General features: G+C 37.3%; 1 protein-coding gene across 7 annotated transcripts in view; it reads left to right on the forward strand.

The window, feature by feature from the left end:
• Positions 1-16,568, forward strand: part of sick (sickie) — a 181,638-nt gene that overhangs the window by 24,570 nt on the left and 140,500 nt on the right. For 5 of the 7 annotated variants that reach the window (XR_013065268.1, XM_076693410.1, XM_076693412.1 and 2 more), the window contains exon 1: positions 10,141-10,839. The exons of the other annotated variants lie outside the window; for them this stretch is intronic. Coding sequence is in view for 4 of the 5 variants with exons in the window: in XM_076693410.1 (XP_076549525.1) it covers positions 10,156-10,839 (684 nt within the window). In the remaining variant the exon portion in view is untranslated. Of the gene's footprint in view, positions 1-10,140; positions 10,840-16,568 lie in introns of those variants that run through there. 7 annotated transcript variants of the gene reach the window in all.

A 16,568-nucleotide genomic window follows, 5' to 3' on the forward strand; every position in this document is an offset into this window, starting at 1 on the left:
ACAAAAGGATTGAAATTCTTTGAAATTTTAAAATTAAATTAAAATTGAGGCTCTCTTCATGGTCCGCCACCTGAGGCTCTGACATACACAACTATTCTGTATAAAAAAGCATCCCTCTATGAAATTATTCAATACAAATGAAATATAAATAGATAAACTATAAGGAAACAGAAATTTTAAGAAAATTGAACAGATATTTGTCCACTATTCCACTAGTTAAGGATTAATATAATATTAATGTTACTTAGAATTTTCTTGAATTTAAATTATATTAAATTTATAGTCCTGGTCATTAGTGGCTCTTATAGTATTCAACAGTTGTGTTCTAACATATGTAGATAGTAAAAGGGTGTTGATGAATATGTCAGTGTGTCAGTCTCAGTCTTTTTAATTCAAGGTGTTAATTCATGCTAATTCAGGCTTTTTAATTAATGAGTTAAGGTTGAAGAAGAACCCTTTACGCGCTTAATGTATTTGAACATCCCCGGTCTACCGATACATCTTCCACGTGGTGAAATAACCTCCTAGAGTTATCATTCCATTCATAGTTTTCTCAAATGACTTTACGCGTACAAAATTTCATCGGTATGTTTTTATTGATAAAGAAAGTACAGATTCTTGAAGCAGTTTGGTGAAAATTACTTTCTGCCAGATGGTATCTTGCGATGTCCTTTTTTCCTTTTTTGGAAAGCCGCAGGTAGTTGGAACGTGGAGGGTGCGCGTGTTTAGGACAAAAGTTTCCCCGGGCTTCGAATTAATGGCAAATCCATAGTGGGTGCAGAGCGCGCGTAAGCTCTGTTTGAGCCACCCTCGCAAGCGCAACCCTTCGCTCGCGTTCGACGCTCCATCTCTCGAGGTAGCTTGGTACACGACATCAGGAACGCAAACCTTCTTCTTTTTCTTCTTCTTCTTCTTCTTCGTGAGCATGGGTTACCTAGGGAGCATTTGACGATGGTTGGTAAACGTACATTCAATAATATCTCCATTAAAAAAAAAAAGGAATTAATAAACTATAAACTTGTAATATGTATGTTCGACATTTCGGCATTCAGTAGGGATGTTTTCGTGGAATTAAATTCATTTTATCATTTTCTTATTTTGTGTCTGTACCAATAAACTACTTTCTTCTTTGGTTTTATTAGAAAATTATTTAATTTCTAGCTTTAAACACTAATTTATTTAATTTGATTCTTTTTTTATTCAACTTTTTCTTTCCTCACATTTTTCTTTGCCATTTCTTATATAAAATTCGACGCAACCCTCTATACTTTTATTATTATATTTTCTGGAATTTTATATTATACCAAAAATATATAAAATTTTGTTAGACAATTTATCTAATGTCTTAATTATCACAGCTCTTGAAATTTCACCTAATTTCAGTACAGTTTTTATAGTAAAGCTACTTTGCAAAATATCATTATACAATTTCCTAATTAAAACTTTCAGCTAGCCGTTCAATCGCAATCCTGTGTCTCACGTTTAAAACCCTGTCGACCCAATTATTCCATTTCCAATTCTGACATACGATTCGAATCACGTAGAGAGAGGGTGCTGGAGTTTCTGTCAAGACTCGTCCAGTTCACAGATTCAATTTACTATTTACTCGTTCGAACGTGGCAATATTTTAGCCGGAATTGCATAATATTCTATGCGCTTACGCGTCGACTAAATGACGCGTGCACGCGCGCACAGCTTAAGCCGATTCGAGGGTGCAACAGAGGGGTGCAAGCTTAATCTTCGGGACGAGTCGAGCGGGTAACCTATAACGGGATGTGTTGGGATTATAAGTTGTAAGCTTCGACCCGCGAAATCCCATTCGTTAATACACGAGCTTGTGGTCAGCCCGCAAGTGGATTCGAAATTTTTCTTATGCTTCGGCCAGGTTAATCCAGGGTGTGAATTTTCGGGATGTATTAAATATAGGTGATAATTGCATTGAATAATGTTATTTTGCTATTTCAAATTATTAGCGTGAGTTTAATAGTATCAAGAGATGTTCTGTTTTCATTATTTAATTTAATCAAATTAAATTTGTAGTAGCTATTCATTTGAATTAATATCAATTTCTTATATCTCTCACACGAAATCTATTTTCATATTTCAATAGCAGTTAATTATTATTCTCATAAGCTCTCATCTCAAGTGTTTGTAATTTAGATAATAGCTCAGATTTTTGATATAGACAATAGTTCATTAAACTTGCGAAGAAAATGGAAAGAATTTTACGTTACGACGAAGGGTTCGCGTTTTCTCGAAAGCAATGACTTAAGACCAATTTGGCACGGATCGTTTGTTTCCCGGAGGCACAGGGTTGCTAGTCCAGGGAGGACTCGATTCCAAAGGGGAAGCTCGTTTCTTCCCTGGAGTACGACCATCGAATTTCATCCTTGGTATGAATCATGTTTCACAATTCAAAATTATTGCTGTTACGCTAGGGAAATTAACAAACCTTTCTATCCAATAAGAAAATCAACAAAGATACTTGCAATTAATTTTTCAATATTCGATACTCAATATTCTAAACCAATAGAAATTGATGCGATTTAAAACTTAAACAAGAAGAACGTATGCGTTTATACCCTATCGAAATTTTACTAACACAACTCACAAAGCACGCTCGTATCACCCTTCTATTTTCATGGTCGAGAAAAACAGGGGTTGATGTGCCCTGTGGTAACTGGTTCATGGTATGGGGGATTCCGTTCAAGACCCGGTTCGGGCTATTGGCTAGACCGATGAGATTTTATCCAAATGCTATTCATGAGCAGCTCGCATTCCACTAGGAGAACACCGAGATCGAGCCTGTCAGATAACCAGAGCTTTCTATTATCACAGAAAACAACTGATAAAATAATATTCTACCCTCACCGACCAAGGTGATACCAATAGATTCATTTATTTCTAGGTTTTTAACAATTTTTTATACACTGTCTGAGAAACTCAAAATATCTTCTACGAATTATAGTCTTATAAATAAAGATTATGGAAGATTCTTCAAGAGCAAAGAAATGTATTCAAATAATTTATCTAAATGCACTATTAGAGCTCTTCAGATTGTGAGTTACTTTTTTTTATAAATATTAAGCCATATCAGCACAAAAAGTATAGTTAATATTCTTTATCAAATTGGTTATATTTTTTAAAAATTCAGACTTCATGTTACATTGATTATTGTTTTATTGCCATTGATCATTGCAATTGTACAAATTTTCTAATCTAGTCTAGTTATTAAAATAATTGATAATGGGAAACAATGGTTTGAAATTCTTCGTCAATCGTTGGACGTGTTCTGCGGAACTGCTAATACCACATTGGTAAGAATGAGTGTTGCTCGATGCAATATGGTTCGATCATACACCAACCCCGTAGCCGAATGTAATTAGTTTTTAGCCCCAGAGCTATGATAGGGGGCTGACCTAGGCGCCTACGTTCCCCTGTACTTTTCTATATACACACACTTGCTCGTGGCGCGATCCAACGCCCAAGGGTGGTTTCAGTTTGCCCGGGGCACCCTCGGCAAGTGCATCTATTGTTTGAGTGCAAGAACCTGAAAATACGCTTATCGCTCTCATTCGCGAACTTTGTGATTTCCTTCGACGCCTTTCAAACAAAATCTTTTATATTTATGTTTATGTGATTTTGTTCATTTATTTAAGTGATGGAAAGTTATTTGGTGATGTTTGAGAATTCAGTAAGAATTTTCAGTTTAGTGGAGGTGACATAAGTTTCTTTATTTCAGTGTGTTTTTGTGAGAAATTACCAATTTCTTATAAAACTATGCATTTGCATGAACATCCACAGTCTAATCATTACTATTGCCATAAATGCAATAAATATGTAAAACTAAAATAATTACTAATAATTTAATTTCATAAAGCAAAGAAAATTACAGAGAATTATAGTTTTCTATGCACTTCTTCAACTCACAAAATTTTTTGTTATCTCTATTAAAATGTAAATACAATTAATTTGAAAAAAATGACTAATATGTCAGCTAAAAGAAGAACATTTCACGTGGACTGGGATTCTCCGAGCCACGAGACCGGAACAGTAAAAAGAAGACCCACCTCCTTGAACGCATCCCTTTCGATTTCGAATAATTGCTTCGAAAACGTGGAGTATTACGAAGTGAACGACTGTATCGGCGGTTATGGGTTAAGGCTTTTGAAATCGTACGATGGTCGAATCGAACGATCCCAGAATATCGTTTCAGAATTCGTTGCGAGCAAACAGAGCCCGAACGAAATGGAAGGTGGCACCATTAAGGATAATGGAAACGGTTTAGAGCACCCTCGATCTCCTACGAACCCTCGTAAAAAGGAGAGCAACAAAGAAGATTCTAAAAAATTCAAGGATCTGTCTTATGCTACAGGAACAGTTCCTCTATGTGATTCTCTCGAAGAAACGTCTTCTAATTCGTGCAGTTCTGAATCTATGGACATTACAGAAATTCAAGTAAAAAGTGTAATTGAAGATACGAATGTTGAAGAGTCAGATGATTTATCCTCTCGATCAAACGAGAGGTCCTTGAAGAAGAATTTAAAATCAAACACGAAGAAGGAATTTGGTTTGAAGTTATCTCGAGATCCTTTCGAATGGAGATCAAAAACGTCAAAAGTTACAAAGATTCCTGGAGGTTCGACAAAGTCGAAAAGTCTAATTCCAAAAGTAAAGACGAAGAAGTGTTCCTCGAAGGGACGTGGTATTGTGAATTCCAGCTCGGAGAGTTCAGGGATTGGTTCACCTTTGTCACCTTTATCACCTCAGAAAGATACATCGAATAGTGCGAAGGATACTTCGGAAGGTTCTATCAAGACGAGCAGTAGCAGAAGCTCTGGTTTTGGTTCACCAGATTCACCATTGTCTCCGGAGAGTCAACGATACACGGCTTTTTATTTGATAGAGGAGCAGTTAGAAAAATTGAGGAATTGCCCTTGTGAGAAACGACAAGCTCAGGTAAATGTTCGGTGTTTTAAGATTTGGAAATTTGTTTGGATTAGTATGATTGATGAGCTTGTGAATGGTACATGTTGACTTGAATTGAATTTTCCTAAGGGATAATTAGAAATTCTTTTGGTTACCTAATTAGAAAAATTCGTATTAGATTTTGCATAATAGAAGTATTCCAGAAATAATAGATAAGATTTGTTTAAAATTAAAATACTATTTAATGGGAGTGATATTTGAATTTCCATAGACATTATTAGAAATGTTTTTAATTACCTAATTAAAAATATTTTGATTAGATTTTGAGTAATAGAAATATTATGGAAATAATAGATAAGATTTGTTTAAAATTAAAATACTATTTAATGGGAGTGACATTTGAATTTCCATAGACATGATTAGAAATGTTTTTAATTACCTAATTAAAAATATTTTTATTAGACTTTGACTTATGGTAATAATAGATAAAATTTGTTTAAAATTAAAATACTATTTAAATTTCCATCGGGAAATCCATTTCATTCACGACTGATAACTGATGTGTTAACATTGCATACGAAAATGAAACTTTCACTAAAGCATGTACTCTGCATTGACGAAAGATTGGAAGGACTAGGAGTACGTAGAAAGCTATAAATCTTGTGAGTCACGATACTGAGGGTAAAGGAAGCCCCATGGGTGTGCAACCACGTGGTGCAAAGGAATTACGATCAACCCTCCTTTCTCCAGTGTAGTGTGTGGTATCGATGGTATGCGTGTAGGCGCGCGTTCTTCTCATTCATGAGGGCGCTATATGGTCGGTGTTGAAACCTTGACTGCTTTCACTACCTTCAGGTACACTTTTGTACCCACAATCAATGGGTCGAAAGATCATTCGCGTTCTCGTGTTCCACCGTCGGATGGCGACACTTTGTATCCATTGGCGTAACGAGGATTTTTGTTCAACAAAAAGGGTTGAAAAGATTCTTACGAAAACTAATTATATTAAAGCATCCAAAACCATTATTAGTGTAACTAGGTATAAAATTCCATAATTAAAAAATTTCCAAACTTTTAGAATTTTAATACTGCAAGTTTCTACAATTGCAAAATCTTAGAAAAATGAAAAATTTTAAAACCCCCTCATTTCAAACTCCCAAAATATTTTAATTTCTAAGGGATCTAGCTCACCTTAATAAGAAATTTTACTATTTTCTTTTTTCATTAAAGAAATAATTGGACTTTTCAAGGACAATATGTACCAATTTACTTATCATTAGTACACCCCCTGTCCAAAACATTATTTACCTTTGGGACCGCTTGCGGGGAGGGATGGAAGGGGTGGCTCACGGTGAGGGTCAAGAATCCGGGAACCCGGAAAGCTTACGGAAGGGGGTGTCCAAAATAACGCCATTTTTCCTAGGGAAACCTACCATGCTCAGTACTGTACAATATTCGTGATTATCTCGAATGTGTATGGACAAAAAGTGGTATCCATCGCAGACAGGAAGCTCTCGTGACTTGTCAATGTTTCCTCGTTTTACTTCCCGCACGAAGCTTTCGTTACTATTAAACTTCTCGAGTACGAAACAGGGGATGAAAAAGAAAAAGATTCACCTAAGGGGTCGATATAAGAAAAAGAAAGTCGAGGAACATTGGAACGGTACAAATCTAACCGTGTTACAACCCCTGCATGCGGTTTCGCTATCAAGGGTGGTGAACCACGCGGAATAAGTGGTCGATGATCTCGGGACACTTAAAAAGGATATTCGAATTCCTTCCGAACTCGACAAGATTTTTTCAAAGAGCTCCTTTTTTCTGCTTGACAAAAAGCAATCTCGTACGAAGACCTACGTTTCATTCGGAAGATATTAATTTCGCGGGAAACCATACGAGATTTGAGTTCGATACAGTTTAGAGGAAATTTATTTTCTTTGAGATGCAGGTTTTTCATTTTTTATAAGGATACTTAGAGAAATAATTAATTAAATTTTGGTACAATTGATGTGCTCAATTATGTAATTATGAAAAGATTGCAGTTTGAGAAGGAAAATTATTTTACTCAAAAGCAACTGTTAGAATAGAGTAGATAGAACTTATTGGAATTTTTCGCTCCTTTAGTTGTTCTGTCCGTGGCAATATAATAAGAGTCTACTGTAATATGATTTTTTTAAAAATAATTATTGATTATTGAAAATATTGAAAATATAGAAAATCTAAGGAAGACACTTGGGGGGTGATTTCCTTGTAACAATTACCTGTGAATTATATGCGTAAACCAATTAATTTACAAATAAATAAATATTTATATTTCGTTTAAAGATTAACGTTAAATGATTATCAATAAATCTTGCAGTCTATTTAAAGAACAAAATCGATCTGAACATTAATGGAATCATCGATAAAGCTTTCGATTGTCCGAAAACGAAAGTGAAACGTATAGGAGGGTTTTTCGTGTACAGAGGGGTTCACTTTCATGCGGAAAAAATGATTCGCAATAATCCTGAAGCCAGTGACACGGCAATAACGCTTTCCGTAAGCCACCCTTTGCGTAATACGAAGTTTCAAGCGGTTGTCATTGCTTTCTTCGCGTGTTTCAACGTTTCTTCAACTGCGCGAGGGTTGTTTCCTGATCGACGTAATTGGGAATCACTGATCCAAAGGGCTAAGCCGTTGGCTCGTCGGTCTCTACATTATTATATTGAATTCGTGGAAACGGAAAAGTAAGTCGTCAGGAAGGACGTCGAATGGGAAACGAGAAATCGGGAAGCAGACGAGCATAAGCTCGGTGTGGCTTTATTAATTATTTTGACGACCCTCCGGCCACCCTTTCATCGTCCATATGTGGGTGTATTTGCTCGTGAAAGCCTGCATCGATTCTATTTGTTCTTTAATAAAAAAAAAGGGATTGAGGTAGTATGAGTTTCGTTGTAATGAAATTTTATTCATTAGGAACACTTTTTTTTTGGGTATTAATAACCACCTCTACGAACCCGATTTGTACGAACCAAATAAACAATCATCTAATATTCAAGTTACTGATAAAGCTTCGTATAGAAAAAGAAATATTTTTATTTCCTTATATTGGAGAAAGGGAAAATCATAGTCGGCACGTGTCACGTCAAAATTGTCCCCTGAAAAATCGTCACGCAGAAACGAGTGGATCGGAATACAGTCCTATCTGCTGAGTGAGATCAAATTAAAACCCCATAGGAATAGCACGAGCAACTGACCTGTCAAGCTTACTATTTGACTGACATGTGCGTGTCTCTGCAATGATGGATTCGTTTTTCCCTTCAAATGTTTTCCTAAGTTTCATCAAAAACGCTGTGATATTTCTTTAACTACCTCAGATTCGATAACAATTTTAGAATAGTCAGATAATAAATTTCTTTCACACGTGCTATTAATAATAAACTAGGTTTCATAATAGTAATTTAATAATAAATTAGATTTGGCGTTCACGAATTCAGTTCATTATTCAAATAAAATTACTTTTCCAATATGCCTCCGTATATCCGAAAATACTTCTGTTAAAGATTATATATTTAACTTTAGGTTAATATTGTTATATACGTTCTATAAGTTTTGGTCTTAATTTCAGTATATTGGTAAGCAAAATTCCAATAACTGTCCAATGTTCCCATACAGGTTCCAATATTTATTGTAATTATCGGTGTAATTGAAGAGAAGAACTGGTAGATCAATCATTTCGGACGTGTGTACACTAATTCGACTTCTGTACATATGTTCACTGTATGACTAAATATGTCTCTTCATTATCAATGGCCCTATACATCGATCCTCTGAGTACACGTTGAAACAGTATTACCGAAACGTTGTGAGTCATTACCCACCGTTCAATTTCAGTGTTGCCCGTGGAACATTGGAAATCTCATTAGAGCACGTCGGTCTTGGGTTATTTAGCATGCATCCAAAATCTTCTGGTGCGCTGAACATTCGCTATAAATATGTAAATGGTTACGGGGGTTACCGGCATGCTTGCACTGTGCTGGCACTCGTCGCGTTGTCGTATCAGGAAGCAAAGGGGGTGTTCTTTTTTCCTCGAGGGTGGAACGTTTTCGTGTACCTTTTCCACCACTACCAACGATTCGACAGTCGTCAACACGAACCGGGCAGCTTTCTCTCGTTCCTCGAGTGCTTTTATAATATTCACCCCCGTGTACACACGCCTGCCTCGTGATTTTTCCTACTCGAACCGTCGCGAAAATGGGCCGGATGATCGGAGATCGGGGAACAGCTCCTTTCGATATCGACGCTCTTCAAGGTTTTTTTTTGTCGTTCTTATCGCGACTTTCCTTCTTCGCACGACGAAGGATATAAATATAGGAGACCACCAAGATCTCCAACCAAGGAACGTTTCATTTTTTTTTATCAATATTCTGTCGATTTTTTGCGACACTGCAAATTGGAGTGAATTTTCTATAGTAGGTAGAAGATAAAGAATGTATTAAAATTTAGGTGGATCTTAATCTACTTAGGATAAGCGGGACAATGATTGATACATTAGGATCGTTAGGGCTTATGATACAAATTTATTTTAAATAGTTAGATGCAAGTTAGGTGAACATTGATTTATAGAGATAGAGAAACAAAATAAATAACAATTAGGAGTATACTTACTCTGGAATTGAAATTAATTGAAATGTTAGTTTGACAATTTATGAAATAAATTATATTTTATATTCTGCTGAGGCAATATAATCGTTCACCATCGTACTCGATGAAAGTCCGTGAAAAATTGTCTCGAAACTCTTCGAACGTAGCAGCTGGATCGGTGGAAATTTGCAGGCGTTGCCGCGAGTGAAATAATTGTGGCTTCTCTGGTCGCTTCTCGTTTCATCTATCGTCCGGATACGTGCGAACGTTGTTGTTGTACGCATTCGACGAGCCGGCATGCGCCCGCGCACAATTGCAGCTCGACTACGTCGTCCTGCGGCGCATCCGATGCTTCGAAACACCGTCAGTCCTGCGGAGGATCCTTCTAAGGGTGCTCGTTCCATTCACTCGGAGGATCGCATAATCGGTTCGCGATTTTATCCCGTGATAATTATTTCCTCCTTTTAACATATCAGTGCAGGGTTAAAGTTCCTTTACCTTCGTATAGAATCATCCGAGTGTCATTAACATTAAAAAGTGCTGGAATTTCCGTAACCGTGAATAATCGGATGACCCATTGAGAATTGAAAAAAAAATGTGGCCACGATGTCTGGTGCTTCAGGACTCCATCCGTCCCCGATATTCCCAAGAAGCAGCAACGGTGCGAAACCAAAAAGTAAAATTTCCAAGCTGACTTCCACGAAATCCTTGATACCCTCGTTAACAGGAAAATCGCAGGATTCGAACTCGGACTCCCCCTCGTCGAGTCCTGCCAAGTCTCATTCCTCCGTTTCGTCAACATCGTCCCGACGTGTTTCACAAAATATCGAAGCTTGTAAAAAATCGCCTAAGAAATCGGAGGATCAGAGGCAAGCTCATCAGCATTGTTCGAAAGGTTCCCCGAAACGTTCTCCGAGGAGATACGTGTCGGTGTTCGAGGAAGAGTATCTGCAGAGCGAGATGGGTCTCGGATTAAGAGTGTCCTCGACGAGCGGCGGAAACGAGCCGGAAATGTCGTTCCTCGAGTTCGAGTCGCTTTATACGATGGAGAAAGAGTTGATCCAATCGCGGCTGGATGCTGGTCAAGTGGAGGATAAGTGCGTGTTTGGTGGATGGTTCGGTAGACGAGGACTTTACACGGAACTACCTGACCCGTTGTACCAGCAAGCGATCGCTGCTGCCGCTAACTCGTCCCAGGTACCCACGGAGGGTTTCAGCTTCGCACCTGGGTGGTCCTTGAACGTGGAACACTTCTATCAGTGGCAGCATCGGGGGAAGACCACGCAGCAGGTACTTTTCCATGAGATTAGGGAAAATTTGTCTGTTGATAGGTTATTCCACGTTTATCAAAATACACTTTGATTTTTGTCGCGATATTATTATTTATTATTATTTATTTTCAGTTTATAAATAAGCGCGCACCGAACTGCCGTAGATCTAGTGTTAGGATTAGGCCTCTCTCCATGGTCCGCCATCGGAGAACATTCCCCAACAATTAATACCGCTGTTCTCTACTAAAAATTAAAAAAAAAAAATAATAGCGCCATTAGCGTTAAGTCTGAACGAACTTTCAATTGGTAAATTTGCAAAATTGCAATTAGCACTTAATTCGAAGCGTTGATATCGAAAGTAGAGCAATGGGTCATAGAACTTTGAGTTACATCTACTAACCCTTTAAAGTACGTACATTTAAACGTAACTTCATTCACGAAACAGAATGAAAATGTCGGCAATGTTGAAACACGGAATTGATGCGGTTACGAGGATCCTCGAATTGGAAATGAGCTGTCAGGCACACGCATCGTCGTTTGTCTCCTCGTTGAAATCGCGTTTCGAATTAATTGAAAAACAGAAGCAATTTCGTCGAAGCTTTCCGTTCGTTTGTTCGAATTTCACCCTTCTCTACGGTCGCTTTCGATATCGGTGTATTATTCGTATTTATGCCGCGTAGTTTTTCGCGTTTCCTTCGAAATTTCAATTCCACGCGTTACACCCTGGTCCTGGTTTCGTCTTTCTGTTGATTTTTCGCTGTGTTGATTGTACGCGGCCGTCCCTGTTTCTCATTCCATTCGCTGTCTCTTCCGCGTTTCATCCCTCGAGGCGGATTCGAGGCAAGAGCCGATTTTCGCGTCCCTCATCGAACTAATTTCGGAAACCGAGCTGCAAATTTGCGGTACGACGCTATCGAGTTTTACTTCATTTCACCAGTTTCCCGCGGGCGATTTGCCCGACCACAGGTACTTTGTTCTCCTGATTTTCGATCCTGGAACCTGATAAAAACCATCGCTGCATTCGATTTCCGTCCGAGATTGCGCTTCGATTACCGATATTAAGCGGATTAAACGGCAATTAAATCTTTGTTTAATTCTGTCGATGAAAATTCTGGATCCTTTTCTTGAATTTTTATTAGGAATCATTTATTTTACTATGCTTTACATGGCAGTAAAATAGTAGGGTGAAGCTTTATGTTAAAAAGCCATTTATAGTTGCAAATGTTTAGAAGGGGGAGAATTTCATATAGCAAGGGTTAATAAATCTTTGCCACTTTGATTTTTTCCTAAACTCGTTCGTTTTTTTTTTTTCACTGAAGAACTTGGAAAGATCTTTGAGAAGAGGGTAGATTCGCGAGGTTATCAAATATGCTGCCCGGGGGTGTGAAGGTACTTTGATCAAACCCAAGAAGGCTTCGATTCTCCTCTCTCTTAGGATGTTTACTTTAAGGGATGCCACTGGCCTACCAGCATCTTCCAGTACGAAGGAAGGCAGGACTGCTGCACTTCTCTTCCTTATATATATTGCAAGGGAATTGCTCTTTGTTCGTCTCTTTGGTTCCTCGAATGAAGTTGCTTTCATTACCGACCAGTTTCACAGGCGGGATCGTTCGCACGATCAAAGGAGGGATTGACTTTGTTTATTAACCGTCGCAACCCTGCTCTTTGCTTTAAAGTAATTAGCTGGCGGGGATATGTGTGAAACGGGATTGGCCCGTAATTTCGGTGGCAAAGGAATGCGGGATAGCGATGGAAATTTCATCTTTGTTCGTTTTTGAAAATTAAATCTTCAGTCAGATTTGTTTTTTTTTGTTTTTTTTTTAAATTAGATCACATCATTTCTTTATTGTTCTGGTTCTCTTTAGTTCTTTTTATATTAACCCTTAACATTTTCAGAGGCAAAAATATTTCTAGGGGTCAATAAAATTTAAGTTGAAATTTATTGCCAGGAAAAAAGTGTTTAAATATTTAAGGGTTAATCTTGAAAAATAAGAGGATCAATCTTTTTAAATTGATAAAAAGTCAATTACATAGATCATCAATAATACAGCAAATTCCTTTTCCTGGGAAATTCGACTACAGTATTATTTTCTGTCGAACAAAACCTCTTTTGCTCTTCTATGTCATCCTGACAAAGCACCGGAAGAAAGGGGTGGAAACAACGAAAAATACGATAGCTTAACAGTGATACTCGATATCGATACGAGATTCCTAGTCCGGAAGACACGTGGATCCATGACGTATTTATTTCATTTCTATCCATCCCTCGGTGCCCATATTTCACGATTATTTTTGTTCCTCTGTTTCGAAAATCATGAGCAGTACACAGAGATTACGGGTATTTGTGTGTTTAAGCTGAGAATGGAGAAAAAATGTGTTTGCCAGTATTCTGGAAAGGACGTTCGTACGTTGGGATAAGGGTGAATAAAAATAAAAAGGGACGTATGATTCAGCGTTACGAGAGAAGAAAGGTAAATTCTGTTTGAAATGTTTACGAACGTCTGTGAGATAAAACATGTTAACTAGGAAGAAATTTCATAGTTACATTTAATTTCTTTTTATTTTAGATAAAAATTTATGCACATTGTAGTATTTTGAAACAGAAATTTCTTCAATTATATCACGCTAAAAATTTAATGATAACGACTTTCGTTATGTCGCCACACAATTTTATCTTCCTTTCCCCTTTAAATTGAAAGTTTGGAATCTTGAAAAATGTTCCGCCCCACAGCTCGGTCCGCCGCAATATGAGAGTTTATTTTCAACCTTCCATTAACTGGGTCGCTTATGCCTGATCATATATTAAAGTAGAATCTTCAATAAGTATCCTAGAATTTTTTCAGACTTTTTGAAAGCCAAGAATATTAAAAAAATTAGTCGTGGAAATAAACGACCCAAGTTGGCCCTGAAAATTACAAGAAGATTCTTTTTATATTCATTTGCCTTCAAAATTGAAAAATCATTCCCTAACATGAAATACAACTTATTGAACAAAGATTTGTAATGTAAAGATGAAATAACGAGAAATTCCACGGGAGGGAAAAGAAAAGTAAAAGGAAGGTAGAAGAGGGTGGATACCCTAACGACGGAGCAATTTTCTCGGGGCTGCAAATTGGCAATTGGACGATAAATGATTTAGGTCGTGTAAGCGCGTAGCTACATGTTACTTCGCAGAATTTGATGGGGATGAACCTACCCCAAGGCGAAGCACGTATCTATCTCCGCCTGTTCGACTATCTTACCGACAAAATAGATCTTTAATTCAATCGTTGCTTCTCTCGGTGACTCACGGTTCCTTACACTCGTTTCATTCAATAGTATGCTATAGATAAACGACAGGGAAATATAAGATTTGTTTTCCCAGAAAGAGAGAAATAGATTCTTGATAGCATATTGTATGTAGGAAAATATTGGGAATGTTTTGAACACTTTCACTTGATCAAATAAATTAATTCTTTGTTGCATTATATTGTAAATCTGTACCACAGGATTCATTATTAATTTTTGAACAATAGAATGTAGGTCAATCGATACCAAAATTTCGAAATCAAAAGTTAAATACATAATATTTAAAGAAACAGTATAAAATTTAGAAAATGAAAATAATATGAAATATAAAATTTAATTAAAATTGGGTCTCTCTCTAGGGTCTATCGATCGAGGGTTAAATAAATAAATAAAATTGTATTACCAAGTAATAATATGAACTGATAATAACTTTACCAATATTAATAGTTATATTTATTCATTTTTAGTGTCCAGTATTAATTACTAAATTAATAGAGATCATTGAAATTATTGTCGTTTGTCTTAATATAAACAAATATTTTCATAAATATTTTGAGAATGGAGTCTCATATAAAATTATTATTCTCTCAAATAGCTTTATCCATTATTTTTACATTTATTATTCAAAAATATTTAATTCTTCATAAAACTATTTCCTCTCATCTTATTGAATTCTGAATTGAAAGGAAAACTCTATTAATGTCAAAATAAATCTCATTAGTTCTTAGAATACGAATTACCCTCATTCTTCAGCTACAGAAAATGATTATGCTGTCCACGCGTTACCACTGTGATTACTTTAGCACCCTTTTTTCCCACTAGCATTGCTTTCACTTTGTACTTTCGCGGTTCTCCTTTGAGGCTATTGTGTATTACTGGAAAAGCGAAGGCACGTAGTTTAAGAGAGTCGTGTGATGAGAATACGACGCTCGTTTCGTGTCACAGTTCTCCCTTCGTTTACGTAGAAAAGGGGAGCCTTTCTCTCTTCCTGCTTGGGGTAGGAGAATCTCCTCTCCCTGAATAGTGCTACTTTCTTCTTAGATCATGACGAACACTTCTTTCTTGCTTCATAATAACCATAAAAACTATTAATAGTAACACAATTACTAAAAAATTGGTCTTGAAATACATTAACCCTAATGTATTTCCACTTATCGTTAGAATCAAAAGAGTGCAAGTGATATTTTGTGAAATTTTTGTCGAAGATGCTTACGGAATAAGGTGAGACTTAAAACATCATCATTTCTCTTTCGAAAGCCTGATTTTATTTTCCTATTAAAGTTAGAAAATCGTCGGCATTTATTAACTTGTGAAACGTTCTACATTCCTACCCGATACAGGAAGCTATAATTTCGTTTCTAACGCACTGTTACTATTTTCATTTCCATTTTAATAGTATAAATTAAAAGTAACCATTAACTATTCTTTAACACGTTCGCGACGCTGATAACAATAACTGATTATTGTAATTAACAAATTTTTGTAAACCCCGCCCTATAGCGGGGACAAGATTCAGGCCCCGTCGCGAACGTGTTAATGGAACGTTGAATTCGTTTATTTGACGATTCCTCTTGCCGTCTACTGTAAAAAGAGGGAGGAAAAGCTACTCTGGAATCAGACACGATCATATCGGACCACGTTCCCGGAGCGTGGCGACCCTCGACAAACGTCGAAGCTCGTTAAAGCTTTTTGAAGTAAGTTAGCGAGCGTGTCTGTTCCATCTTCCATACGACTCACGGATACGTGAGTCGAAAGAATTATTGCAATTTCGAGGTGACGCCTGTTGAATGGTTAATGCGATGGACGGCTTGTTTCCGCGAACGGCACGCGTCTGTCCTACAGATTCGTATGGAATAGTAGACATCTCTGAACCGCTTGACAGGAATTTATATCAATTTTTCGTCCGTCTGAATAGCTTCTTTACATGGAAATCGAAATATAAAGAAAAATAAGGTTGAAATATTTAAATAGGCGTAGCTTAAAATTAGCATAACGTTGCGCAAAGCGGTGTGTACACTCCCTTTGTTGGAAGGACGGTTCTAGAAATGAATAATAGGAACAGGATCTAACAGAAGCGGCGAAAAGGTTACGCATCGTACGAATCCAAGTAGTCGACCCACGGGCGAAAGTATCGTCGCTCGTTTTCGCGGCAAACTCGTATGTATATACGAGTGCATCGTGAAACAGCTTAAGGATCGTTAAGAGCAACTCGTGTGGGCTAGGATGCCCACACGGCGTGGCACAATGGAAGGGTAGGGCCTGGTCGCATCGTTGTGCTACAGTCCTCCCATCCAGGTATATTTAGACGGAACGCATCGTAATGACGCGTAGGTGTAACTCATTCATAAAACATAACCCACGTGGCGCCGTTCGAGAAAGTGGAGAAGACACTGACATCTGCTTCTGTTTCGGGAATGCGAAATTGTTAACCCAGTCAGAAAAAGATTTTCACTTCACCAT

Source organism: Osmia lignaria, chromosome 3 (assembly GCF_051020975.1).
Source record: "Osmia lignaria lignaria isolate PbOS001 chromosome 3, iyOsmLign1, whole genome shotgun sequence".
NCBI lineage: Eukaryota > Metazoa > Arthropoda > Insecta > Hymenoptera > Megachilidae > Osmia > Osmia lignaria.